This window comes from Kryptolebias marmoratus, linkage group LG3 (assembly GCF_001649575.2).
Source record: "Kryptolebias marmoratus isolate JLee-2015 linkage group LG3, ASM164957v2, whole genome shotgun sequence".
Lineage (NCBI taxonomy): Eukaryota > Metazoa > Chordata > Actinopteri > Cyprinodontiformes > Rivulidae > Kryptolebias > Kryptolebias marmoratus.
Window position 1 is genome coordinate 4,693,680 of NC_051432.1, and position 13,908 is coordinate 4,707,587.

The 13,908-nt window shown below is 40.8% G+C and overlaps 1 protein-coding gene across 1 annotated transcript in view; it reads left to right on the forward strand.

The window, feature by feature from the left end:
* The window catches only part of LOC108247092 (E3 ubiquitin-protein ligase pellino homolog 1), a 27,943-nt gene extending 14,035 nt beyond the window's left edge, over window positions 1–13,908 (forward strand). Inside the window, exons 2-7 of the mRNA XM_017434974.3 lie at window positions 4,321–4,500; window positions 9,474–9,603; window positions 9,840–9,941; window positions 11,372–11,569; window positions 11,663–11,851; window positions 12,862–13,908. Of these exons, the coding sequence (XP_017290463.1) occupies window positions 4,415–4,500; window positions 9,474–9,603; window positions 9,840–9,941; window positions 11,372–11,569; window positions 11,663–11,851; window positions 12,862–13,440 (1,284 nt within the window). The 5' untranslated portion in view covers window positions 4,321–4,414 and the 3' untranslated portion in view covers window positions 13,441–13,908. The remainder of the gene's footprint in view (window positions 1–4,320; window positions 4,501–9,473; window positions 9,604–9,839; window positions 9,942–11,371; window positions 11,570–11,662; window positions 11,852–12,861) is intronic.

The following is a 13,908-nucleotide window of genomic DNA, read 5'->3' on the forward strand; positions in this document are numbered from 1 at the left end:
CTCTCCACCTCCCTGCCGATTCATTGTTGTTTGCTCGTGTTGATTCTAGTCTGGTCTCTGGTCTCTCTGTTTTTGCCTTGCCTTGTCCCGCCTCTGTTAACCACCTGGATTTTTGTTATAGTTAGTTTTGCTGCCACGTCAGCTTTTTGTTTGCAGTTTTGTTATTTAAAAATAAGTCTTTTTGTTTTTCAATTATGAGTCTGCGAATTGGGTTCGCCACGCTCTCACCACACCGTGACATACACACTTAAAAGAAACAGAATAAGACAGAAAGGAACTGTACGTACATGTAAGTGTAGCTGACTGCTCAGTCTGTAGGGTGTTTATTGTGTACATAGACAGCCTGGGGGAAGAAACTGTCTCTGTGGCAGTTGGTTTTTGCTAACAGCGCTCTGTAGTGCCAGCCTGAAGGTAAGAGTCTGAACAGCTTGTGTCCGGGATGTGTGGGGTCTGCAGAGATGTTTGCAGCCCTTTTCGTGGCCCTAGACCTGTACAAGTCCTGGATCGCTACCAAAACTTGACGCCGTTTGTGGAAACAACGGAACGCTATGGACAACTTTGGCCCTGTGTTGTTGCTGTTTTTTAAACTTATGGAGATTCTACTGAGACTTCAGGAAGAGAGGCGCAGTGGAAGAAATGCTCTGGATGCCGCGATTGTTGCGCGGAGTAGGACAGCTGTTATCCGCCGGAGATTTCAGGCTTTACAGTGCCTTCAGCTGGGGGACAGACGGCATAAACGTTGCAGGGTAAGCTAACGCTGTTGTTTATATTCCTACCGTTCGCTCTTTATGCTTGCATCTGGCCACACCCACGACCAATGAGTGAACAGGAGCTAAGCTTGTGCCGCCCACGAAGCAGGGCTGGCCCGACTGGCCCTACTTCAAAGGAGGGACCAAAAAAGCCGGGACCGGCCTCAAAAAAATGCTGGTGGAAACGTGCGCAAAGCAAGCCGAGTAGAGTGGAACCGGGACCTTTAGAGCTGGTAGAAAAGGGGCATTTGTGTGAGGTCCTGAGAAAGGGTGGTTCCTAGGAACCTTTTTGTGTGGGGGTGGGGTGTAGGTGAATGGGTTGGATGTGTGAACAGCTGGTTCTAATCATGCGTTCCATTTACATTGGAACTTATACCTGGGAAGTCAGAGTGACGTAATTTCCCACTTTACTGCATTCCAGTTCTCCTGCTTGGTGAGTTAGAAGCAAAATGGATGCCTGCAGCAAAGCCTTTATTTTTCTCGCAGTTTCTGAATATGAAATCTTACTAAATAGATATGCGCTACACTCGCCAAACATGTTTTAATATTTGCTATATAAACATTAAAAAGTACTTGTTGTATGAGTAATTAAATGTGAAAAAACAACTTTAAGAAGAATATAAACAGTAAAAGTAACAGAGTTTACCTACTACAATGGCGAGTTGCAGCCATCTTGAAGTCCTAACCAGAGATAGTCAGAGTGGCTCCCACTTTCCTAGTGGAATGTCCCACTTGAGGGGTCATTCCTGTTAAAATATACAACTAGGAACTTGGAAATTCCCATTTCCCAGTACTACTGGAACGCACCATCAAACCTGCAGAAGAAGCTGTTTAGGTCGTCAGCCAGTCGGGAGGTCATTACAGTGTGGGGGGACAGGCTCCTGTAGTGAGGGATGTCATGCAGGCTTCTCCAAACTGCTGCTGGGTCGTTAGCTGAGAAGCTGCTGTAGCTTCTCTTAGCTGCCCTGATCTCCTTGGTTAGATTGTTACTTGCCTGGTTATATAGGGCCCGGTCTTCACTTCTGTAAGCCTCTTCTTTGGTCCGATGCAGCTTCCTCAGATGAGAAGTGTTGTATATGTGAAAGATCTTGGTTTGCACATGTCCTCACAAAAACTGATACAGGAAGTGACAATTTCAGCAAATCTGTCCTGAAGCTTCAAAAACCATCTAATCTGTGCAGTCAAAGCAAGCCTGTAGTGCTTCCATTGACTGCTCCATCCACTTACTAACAATCTGAACCACAGGCTTAGAGGTTTTTAATTTCTGCTTTTAGGTTGGAATGAGATGAAGCAGACAGTGATCAGAGAGTCCTAAAGCTGCGCCGGGAACTGTGCAGTATACTTCCATTAAGACTGTGTAACAGAGGTTCAGTGTGTTTGTGTTTCTGGTGGGACATTTTACATGCTGACTGTATTTTGGTAGTTCATTGGAGAGGTTTGTGCTGTCAAAGTCCCCAACAACAATGATGAGAGAGTGTTTTTTTTTTCTCCATCTTAGTTATCAACTCAGCGAGCTGTTTTTCAGCTTCTGATGTGCAGACTTGTGGTGGAATGTAAACGTTGGCCAAGATCAACTAGGAGAACTCCCTCAGTGAATAGAAAGGTTTACAGTTTATAAAAAATGACTCCATACGAGGGCTACATGTCTGCTGTAACACTGTGACATCAGTACACCAGCCTTCATTTATATAAAAACTAATATTCAGGTTTTGCTTTTCATATTGAAGTTCTCTTTTCTGGCACAGGAAGTGATTCTAAATCATATGTAAGCTAATCTGCCAGCAAAGACGTACAATAATTACCCTGCATAGATATTTATTCAAATAGACTTTTGAATTTACCTGTCACCCTTCTTATTTGAACTAAAGTTAAAGAGTGAGGAATTATAAAGAGGATGAAGAGAGAGCTACAGCAAAAAAAAAAAAAAAAAAAGTCAGTCAGTCAGGAACAAGTCTTTTATTGGCGCAGGTGCTTTTTTTCCCCCCAAGAAATGTACCTTTGTGCACTATTTCTTCCCATTTTTATGATAAAAGCAGTCCTTTTTTATTTACATTTTGTTTCCTTACCTTTACGCAACTCCACAATGTTACGACAGATGTTATAACTATCTTTTAGTCTGGATGTGTAGCATCACAGAGCTTTTAAGATAGGATTGTTACTCTTTTAAATGTATGAATTAGGCCAATAAAATTGCACAAATTACATTACTACTTTTGGGGAATAAATTTTGTTTCATGCAACAGGCTCACTTGCTGACTGAAAATTACCTGGTTAAAGTGTTAAAATAAAAAGCAGGAGGTAAGAACAAATGGTTTTTGATTTTTTTTTGTCAGGTAAAATTAGTTCATAAATGCACCTCTAGTGCTAAAACAGTGCTGGTGCTACAGCCGATTCTTAATTGGTTCTTTAAAAAAAACAAAAAACTTCTGTTCGGTTTGTTTTTCCAGAGTTGCAGAGCCACAGAACCACATGATCATGTCACTTAAAACGTCACTTTCAGTAAATCTTTGATCGGCCCTTTGATAAAAATAGATATATCATGAATGTCTGGAGGACTGCAGTGCAGACACAGTTTTTCTGCTCAGCACTTCTTCACACAAGATAACTTTTCTCTACATCTTAAGCTCTTTATCATTTAGCAACTACATGTTACACCCTAACACGTGTCTGGTTATTTTGATGTTATTTTCATTTAATTCTTGCATGATTGTTTTATCTGTAAAGTCGAAACTTGCTGTAAAACTGCTCAAGAGCCACTTGGTGGTGGTTCAATAAGAGGAACTATTTACTTTTTATTCTGTTTTCTCAGGTGCTGTAACAGCTCAGTTTCTGACAGAAGTCTGACCGTAGTTGTCTTTAACCTGGCATCCACGGGGTTTTCCTACCTGCGATATTTAACTGTTAAAGGAAGTGAATTTATTTGTAAAAGCAGATTAAGATGATAGTTCTGTGAATGTTGTAACAAAAAAGACTAGTTGAAAAATTTATGATCTCATCCTCCAGACCCACATTCTGTCTAAATATGAAAAAAGGAGATAATTATTAATTTGTCTGACAAAGAAAGCCGTGTTTTTTTTCTACTTCTAATGTAAGCATCAGAGAAGACTTTATAACAAGTTGTTTAACTTAAATTTCTGACGTTGTTCTTGTGACATCATGAATGCTTCACTTTTTTACAATACAAAGGGTTTTTACATCAGTTCCAGCGAGCTGCTCAGTGAGTCACCCCTCCACGGACACAAATGGCCCCCGTTATACACCTAACAACCCCACTCAGTGTGCTGGAGTGAATTCAGACATTGTTTGCCTCTGTTGCTCTCAGCACAAAGACAGTGTGGGAGTATCTGGGTGTATTGTAGCAATGAATGGTGTCGTGTTGAAGCCTTTGTCTGTATGTTTGTATGAACGAATAAAAAAGCCCTTTAAATTTTAAATGAAATATCCTAACTTATGTCCTCTCTGCGTGGTTGAGGAAGATGAATTGCTTCGTGTATTGCCATTGATTTACAGCCATGAGAATAATCAGAAAGTGCTTTTGTGAAGTTTGAGACCTTTTGATTTTTGTTTACAGATGATGTGTTGTGTTCACGTGCTGATGGAGACGCTCTGACAGTGACAGAGGAATTACACACCGTGAGAAAGTTCCTTCTCACGAGGCTGCACAGATGTTTTCACTGGGTCAGGAGAACATCTCCACCTCCTCTTCATCCACCAAAGGACCAGTCAGTTATGGAGAACTCATTGTGCTGGGGTAAGATCTCTTCTCTGTGTTTGGGGAAAAGTCTGGAGTCAACTTTTTAGTCATGAAAGTGCTGTACAAAAATATCCCCTAACAAGATTATTATTAACTGAAAAACTGCAATAAAGTAAAAGTAGCAAAAGAGGCTTTCAAAAATATGAAACCAAGTAAAAGAAAATGACTAAAATGACAAATTACCTCAAGCCAAAAGCCATAAATGTGTCTTAAGCTGTGTTTTAAAAGTCTAAATTAGTGGTGGGTGATAATAACTACATTCAATGTATCGATTGTTGTTCTTTGTCTAACATCTTAAATGACTACATCATAACTATTGAGTGTAAGTTTTAAGGGCAATCTTTTCGCCACCTGCATCTAATCATCGCCTGCTGCCATGAAAGGTGATCTTGTAATCACGTGGATGTTTTTATTTGTTCGTTTGTCTGTCAGTAAATAAGATATCCCATGAGCCACTGGACTGATTTTAATAAAACTCACAAAAAGTAATAATTGGATGTACAACTGATTAACTAGGGGTGTAATGGCACATGTATTTGTACCATGACGGTTCAGTACAGACGTTTGGGATGGGTACATGAAGTAGATGATGAATATGTCAGTCACCGGTTATTGCTGCTCCCATCTAGAAGCGCCAGTATGTTTTATTTACCTGCATTTAGTTAACAGCCCCGACAGAAGAGAAACAGATCAAACTACCATCTGAAGCACTCTGCATCAAAGCACGGTTGGTTCAGAATAACACTCAGAAGCTTAAAGACCTGCTTGTTTGATTCAGATCCACTGTGTGGGAAAAGCTTCGAAGTGCTGCTCATCAAGGTGGAGATGCAGTACAGCAAGCATTTGCATCATATAATTGGTGCTATATAAAAAAAACTGTGGCAAGTCATTTGCTAATTATTTTCAATATTCCTGTTATTAATCGTCATTTGTTATCTATCTTGATTTAGGAAGTTTATAGAAGTCAGCCCAACAACATCAAAAGTAATCAGGTTTTTTTAAAGCTTTTGCTTGATAAGCTTTTTTAAAAAAATGAAGAGAAAGAGAACATCATCTCTGAGAAAGCTCTGGTGCTGCACCACTCACATACTCACTGACACACTTAGGCAAGATAATATATAACCAAAGTTTTGGGACAGCTACATGTTAATCTGTCTGTTTAGTAGTTGAGGAATTAAAAAGCACATGGATGTTACACTAAACCTTTAATTTTCCTTTAGAAAGAAACGTGTTATTTTTGTCAACATCCTGACAACATAAAATACTTGTGAAAGCTAACACTCATTTAATCCTGACTGTCAGGACTGAGCCCACTGAGCTCAGCCCATTGGGTTTTGTTTGGCTGCTGCAGCATAACTCAGCCTAAATTCAGTTGAAGGTTTCGAGAAACTCGACCTCAGGGAAGAAAATGCAGCTGACTTCCTGTCTAAAAGCCATTGACTGTGGACACAAGTGTGAGCCTGCGGTTCAAGAAAGTTTTAACGACGTCAGGAGAGTTGTGGCTGCTTGTGGCTTCAAACGTTTTGTTTGCTTTTGCATCATAGTGGCCACATAATTATGGAATTAAACTGTCTGAAAGTTTGTGCAACTGGTAATTATTATGGTCCTAAGGTTTTATTTTAAAGAGCCGTATAGTTTGTGAAAACACTAGTTGGGTTTTTGGTCATACTGTGGAGCCAGAGTGAAATGGGGTGGTCTGACCCTGTCTTAGAAAGGAGGTGGGTGTTTCTTTATCGGAGTTTCAGGAAGTGTGCATTATCCAGTAAAAGAATGGCTCAACTTTTAACTGAACTCATGTTTACTTGACCTGCAGCAATCTGGCTCTAAAGATAACCTTCAGCTGAACGGACTTTTTAATTAAAAGTCCTGTAACAATCAGCTGTCTAGATTGTCTTTTCAAACTGAGTCACTGAGTTCACGATGACAGTGATGCTCTTCATGGTGTTTCACAAACAAATTAAAGAGTTACTTAATGGGTGTCCTGGTGGCTTGAGTGGATCATAAATAAGCCACATAACCACGGCATCCTGCTTTTGAATCGGGACTGCAACTGTTGCTTCCTGTCTCCAACGAAAGCTGTGGACAAAACGTCTTGTTTACCTGCACCACAGATAAAGGCTCAAGTTGGGCTTGGTCAAGCTTGGCTCACACGCACACACACCAACACACACTCACAGGAAGCAGGAGGGGTTCTGCTAAATACCTTCTAATCCAAATCCAAAACTACAGGAGTAGTTTACTTTGCAAAAACACCAAATGTTTCAGCACAATCAGCACATCACTGCTTAGTTTCAGGTTAAGTTCGTGGAAAGAAAAATGGCTTTCAGACGGCTTGGATCAATATCTGCTTATTAAGGGTTTCCCCCAGAAAAGAGGCTAAGCCCGGTGGTAGGTGGCTGTTCGCCAGCCGATTGTCGGCCGACCGTAATTTAGTAAAAAAAAAAGATTATGGAAAATATGGCTATTTATTATGTGATATATTGTAAAAAACAAAAAGGCACTTTTGAAATACTTTTTTAAACAAAAATACAATTCAAATAAATACTAATTGTTTGCACCTACTTTGAATCCTAATTTAAGTCACATTTACAAATAAATTAAATTAACTTAAATGAAAAAGTGCAAACAAAGCACCAACACGTCTCACTTCCAGGCCAATGAATAACAACAGAGAACTCTGAAAAACAGACAGATGTTGTACTATACTGTGCTTTTTGTGGCACAGGCTGCATGTTGGATCACTACATGTAACAACAAAACATCTAATGCTGAATTTAATAGCATCATTTTACTGTTAAACAAGGATAATATTTTCACAAAGCACAAAACATGCTTACCGTATTCGGTCTTATAAAGCCACACGCTAAATGTGGTTGGCTTTGGTCAAACCTGCTCGTTCGATGTTTATTGCTGCAGCTCCAGCGACCTGCTAACTCCAGGTAGCTGAAGGCGGCTCGGCCTCAGGGCTCATTAGTCCCGCAGTGCTCCGCACTAATACAGGTGAACCAGCTCCGCCAGAGCAGCGAAATCGTCCATTTTGAACGGAGCGCGCGCAGTCCATACCAAGTTATAAAAGGTGCACGACGCAACACCGCGCGGGACCTTCACACAGGGGCGGGGACAGCGCGATTGCGTCACTGTTGGTGTGTGTACTTCGCGCAGTGAGGTAGATGAAGGTAGCAGTTTTGGGGGTGCAGATGGAAAAAAACGTGTATAAAAAATGACGTATTTATAATAAACAAGCGGAGCTTAGCCTGGCGACCCGCCATGCTTATAATACACTGAGGGGAAACCCTGTTTATTATACTAACCGAGCTAACACTCATTGAAAAGCTGGAAGTTCTGTTATATTTATCTAGTGAGTTCATATTAAAGTGGGTGGATTTTTTATCAAAAGCCTTTCTTCTAAAATTAAAACAGGAAATCATTTAATAAAATCTTTTGAAGCATTTTTTTCCTTTATAAGAAATGATTTCACTGGTTTCAACATCATGAAAACAAAATGAGTCAAGTTTAACAATAATTGGAGAAAAAAAGGGGAAACCCCCTTTGTTGTCCTACTATATTTTATTGTCGTGCCAAAAAAAAGAAAGTGACCTTATTTTTGTTACATTCTGTCAGTAGGTTGCTCCTTCGGGTTGTGATTTTTCAAAATGAAGGAGCTGTCCTCTGCTCGAACAATAGAAATGAGCTTCGTTCTCAGCCTCTAATTAAACAAACAGATAGAAATAAAGAAAAATGTTCAATCCTTTTTTAGAACCATAACAGTAAAATTCATTCTTTGTAAATAAATTCAATATATTTATAGCAGATCAGTATTATCACTGGATTAATGGCTGAAGTTAGTCAAATTTGTCGCCAAATGGCGAAGGTGGGTGATAATGTTTTTGCTGGTGTCTGTTTGTTACCAAAATATTTCAAAATATTTCTACAAGAAGTAATCATTGGATGAACATCTACAACTGATTAACCTTTGCAGGCAATCCAATTAAAGATGGCCACCACAGCCAACTGACCTTTAAAAGACAGGAAAATGGGAAAAATTCAGTCAATTTTACAAATATTGTTATTTTTCCTCATAAGAGGATTTTAGTGTGAAACTGGCATGAAAGATTGGGGGCGATATACATTCCTTCAAGGAAATATAGGCCTTTACTTGATGATTGATTGATAGATTTTTTTTTGTTGGTGGTGATTTTTCTGCTTTTAGGGATCATCATTTTTTTGTTTTAATAAGTTGAGTGTTTTACTAATATGACTGAGGTGTAATGTTTTAATGGGTGTTATTTTTTTAAAAACTTCATATTGTAACAGACAGTTTTCAGACTTACACGAACAAGTCTTTATTTCCTAACCTTCACGGTTATTACAACATTATCTGTGTATCTGTCACCATGTTTTTTTGGTGGTTGATCAGTGTTACCTTCTCTTGTTAATGTCTTCATTTGATTTACACCAAGGTGCCTTTATTCATTTTTTTAGCTCATATTTATAAGCTGGTTCTTGTTGTGAGTAAGTAAAGTTTGCACATGATTTAAAGCGGTGTATCAGCTGGAGTGTATGCCAGATGTCCTGCTCGGCTCCAGCATTGAGAGCGTAGTTTGCCCTCCTCGACTATTATCGCTCGTTCATAATTGCCTATATCAAGGAGGTTATGTCTTCAGTAGTGTTGGTTGGTTAGTTTGCTTGTCTGTCTGTTAGCAAGATTACTTAAAAACTTATAAACAGATTTTGATAAAATTTTCAGAAAATGTTAGGTTGTCACAAGAAACGATAACTTTTGTTGGTGATCTGGATCACGATCGGATCTGACTTTTCTTTTTTAATGCTTTGGCCTTGTTTTCGTCCATTAAAGAGATAAATCTCTGCTAAATACTACTACATACTGAAATGAGAACTTTGTCTGATTCGTTTCATCCAGATATGTTTGGTAACACGAAGCCCTGATAATCTTGTGTTTTTGTGTTCAGGTGTAATGGCTCTCTGCCCTCCGGTGAGAAGGGGAGGCGGAAAAGTCGCTTTGCTTTGTGTCGCAAGAACAAGGCCAATGGTGTGAAACCCAGCACTGTCCACACATCCTGCACACCTCAGGCTGCCAAGGTGAGAGCTCACACATGCACACCCACATGTCTACATCAAGCCAATGAGCAGCTGTGATAAAACATTTACTGCTGTAACTATGGAAAGGTAAGGCAGCTTTACACTTATTTTCTCTGCTCTGTGTCAGTCTGTTTTGAAAGATTTCTATCAAAATGGCCTTCTACCTCAACAATAGTAAAACAAATGTTAAATGTTGTTTTCATGCTTCAAACACAATGCAACTTGTGTCTTTAAAGGCCATCAGCAGCAAGGAGCTCCACAGTATATCATACACTCTGTCTCGAGCGCATACGGTAGTGGTGGAGTACACGCATGACAGCAGCACGGACATGTTCCAGGTCTGTAACATCCAGTTCACCTTTTCTACTTAGCAACGGATTAAACTCTTTCTGGTCAATTTATTTTCAGTGTTATTTTTAGTACAAATTCTATCTTAAATTCAGTATAGTATCAACTAGCTGTACATGATTATTGGTTAATATTGTTGATGTTACATGTTTAAAATGATTGTGTAACTTTATTACTCTCTTTAAATTGTCTCTGACCTAACAGTTTTTGGAACATGTTGCTCGCCTAAAAGCAGGAAACAAATGAAATGAAGTTTATATGACAAAACGTAAACATCAGTATAAATGGAATCATGTTCCATGCTGTTCCAGACTCCCTACATGGCTTCACAGAATAATATACATCTACAGGTGCCAGCAGAAATGCACACAAACAACAGAGCAAATCATTAACACAGGGCTGTGTGCTCAGCCCAGTCCTCTTTACGCTGTTTACACATGACTGCTCCACCATCCACTCCAATAACACGAATGTGAAATTTGCAGACGACACCGCAGTAGTGGGTCTCATATTGAATAATGATGAGACTCACTACGGAGAGGGGATTCAGCACCTAATAAGGTGGTGTTCGGATAACAACCTTGTTCTGAACACCAGCAAAACCAAGGATTTCATCGTGGACTATAGAAGGACCAGGAAGACTGAACATGTGCCCCTCCTCATACAAGGAGAGGTGGTGGAGCGTGTGGACAGCACCAGGTTCCTGGGCATCCACATCACATCAGACCGTACCTGGTATCTGAACACCTTCAACCTGGTGAGAAAAGCCCAACAGAGGATGTTCTTCCTCAGGGAGCTGAAACAGACTACAGAGCCACAATAGAGAGTATTCTCTGTCTCAGTGTGACAGTGTAGTATGGGAGCTGTACCGCACAGGACAAGAAGTATCTAGTCCGAGTGGTGAAAACAGCCTAATGGATTGTAGGGAATACACCTCTACCAGACCTGGACTCCATATATGATGGCCGGTTGTAGAGGAGAGCCAATCGTATTGCTAAAGGTCCTACCCACCCCGGAAATAGAGTGTTTGTGGCTCTCCCTTTTGGGAAGAGACTATTAAAGACATAAACTAGCAGACTGAGACACAATCCATCACCCCCTCTGCTCTCACACACACAACACACGGACACTGGTCGACTGACCACCAGACCCCGGCAGACATACTCTCACACTAACACACTCACTCATTCACACCTGAAGTCTGGGATTTGCATTGTGCTACACGTGATAACAGATTTATTTATTCCTTTGCTAGATGCTTTGCATTACCTCCATTCAATATGCTGCTGACTTGTCAAACTCTTTATTATTCTGTATGTATGAACCCGTAGTCGAGAGCACCAAACAAAATTTAGTTGTGCTATGCATAATGACAATAAAGATTCTTGAGTTTTGATTCTTGTTTCTGTATGATTCTTAGATTGGCCGTTCGACTGAGACTCCCATTGACTTTGTGGTGACAGACACGGTGCCCGGTGGGCAGGGCACCGCTGACAGTCAGGTTGTTCAGAGCACCATCTCCCGCTTCGCCTGCCGCATTATCTGCCAAAGGAACCCTCCTTACTCTGCACGGATCTACGCTGCAGGGTTCGACTCCTCCAAGAACATTTTCCTTGGGGTAAGATGCTCGAGCCCGTGATGTAAGACGTTTAGCCTGTTGTAACTTTTTCAGTGCAAAGATGTTAAGAATAAACGATTGATCTCTGCACAGGAAAAAGCAGCCAAGTGGAGGATGCAGGACGGTCAGATGGATGGACTGACCACAAACGGTGTTCTGGTCATGCATCCTCGGCAGGGCTTCAGTCAGGACTCCAAACCTGGTCAGTGGAGGGAGATCTCAGTCTGCGGTAATGTCTTCACTCTGCGAGAAACCAGATCATCTCAGCAGAGAGGCAACATGGTGGGTGACTTATTTTTACACACACTAAAACGCACACTGGGATGATTTTTTATGTGAATTAAACAGGTTCAGACTAATGAAATAGATTTTATTCCACACCCCTAGAAACAACTATTTTCAGATGCATGACATGGTGGACATGGACAATTCTGAATCAGTTTTCAAATGTCAGAAATAAAGTTACCATTGATCTGTTCTGCCACTTTAGGAGAGTCAGCAGAGTCGTTGCTGCCTGGTGCAGCTTGTTCCAGTAGAGTTACCGTAGCTTCTTGAAGTAGAAACATGTTGCAAAAAGTTTGTTTCGCTGAACCCTAAAGAATCTCTGCATGAACATAATAGTTGAAGCTATCATAGTGCGACTCTCTTTTGTAATGACTTTGAATTGTTTGATTTTTGTATAACTATCCAGTGATAAACACAATGCTAATCGTGTTTTCCTTTTCTATGGCAGTTTCAGTGTTAAGTTAGCATCTGTGCTAATTGTTGTCAGTAGCCTTTGAATAATAGGGGTTCTCAACATGTTATGAGGCACTCTTTATTAGGCATAAAATATATAAATCAGGGTTTGTTTATATAACTTAGCCAGAATAATTTAAGTTTCAAGATAATAGATAATCATTATATAATCTCCTTGAAGCCCTATGAATTGTAATTGAAACATGAAGGGCCTAAAGAGTCCCACATCTGGTTTGTGCCTTTTCTATACTATTTTTTTCTTGATTGGTTTGAGTAATGAAATGGCAAAATCTTCTGTCCATCTTTATTGATGTGCAACGAAAACAATCAGGATTTTTATGTCAGGATGATCTTGAACAGGTATGAAGAGAATTGTTGATGGAAGTACAGCCTTTAACAAACAAGTCAGTTTTTAATATTTTAAATAAATTTAAAGTAAATTTTAGGAATGTTTTTGTAATTCAGAAGCTGAATAGCTCTTCAGTTTTCTGAACAATCCTTAAAATGCTTTAAAGAGAGTAAATTGATGTGGAGGACCTCTTGTTGTTTTTCAGGTTGATTCGGAGTCTAACGAGCTGGTGGACGGCTCCCTCATCGACCTGTGTGGCGCCACCCTGTTGTGGCGTACTGCCGAGGGCCTTGCACGCACCCCCACAGTCAAGCACCTGGAGGCGCTGAGGCAGGAGCTGAATGCCGGACGGCCGCAGTGCCCCGTGGGCTTCAACACTCTGGCCTTCCCCAGTCTGCGACGCAAAGATGTCCTGGATGAAAAGCAGCCCTGGGCCTACATGCGATGCGGCCACGTGCACGGCTACCACGGCTGGGGAGGGCGCCGTAACCCCGAGGTGGACGCAGATTTCCAGGAGAGGGAGTGCCCCATGTGTCGGGCGAAGGGGCCCTACGTTCCACTGTGGCTGGGCTGCGAGCCGGGTTTCTACGTAGACGCCGAGCCCCCCACCCACGCCTTTGCCCCCTGTGGCCACGTCTGCTCAGAGAAGACGACGGCGTATTGGAGTCAGATCCTGCTGCCACATGGAACTCATGCCTTCCACGCCGCCTGCCCGTTCTGCGTCCAGCCGCTAAATGGAGAGACGGGCTGCGTCAGGCTCATCTTCCAAAGCCCGCTGGACTAAAAACCACTCTGACTCTTTATTTGAAGCATTAACCAACAGTGTGGAGTTTGGGTGTTTTAATAAATTGAAACAGGAGCATTTATCGGGTTGTTTTCTGCCTCTTTCGGAATATTCTACGTGTCTCAGGCAGGGTCATCCTCAGGAGGTGAGTTTCTTCTCTGGATGCAGCTGCAGAAAAACTCTGGGAAAACTGTGATAATGTTAAATTAGTTTAAAACTCTTATTTATTATTGTATCTGTTCAGTGCTGTTTTTAAAGCTGTGTGGAATGTAACAGCAGTAACATTTCTCCAGTGTTGCCTTAAAGCTAATCACTAGTAATGCTAAGTTGGATTCTTTGTTTCCCATTCACTTATTGTGTCACTTCAGAGACAAAATGCTCTAGAAGCTTTTCTCTTTGAAAAAAAAAAACACTGGATTTAAAAAACAAGCAAATAAAAAACCTCTGGGATATATATTTTTTTAAACT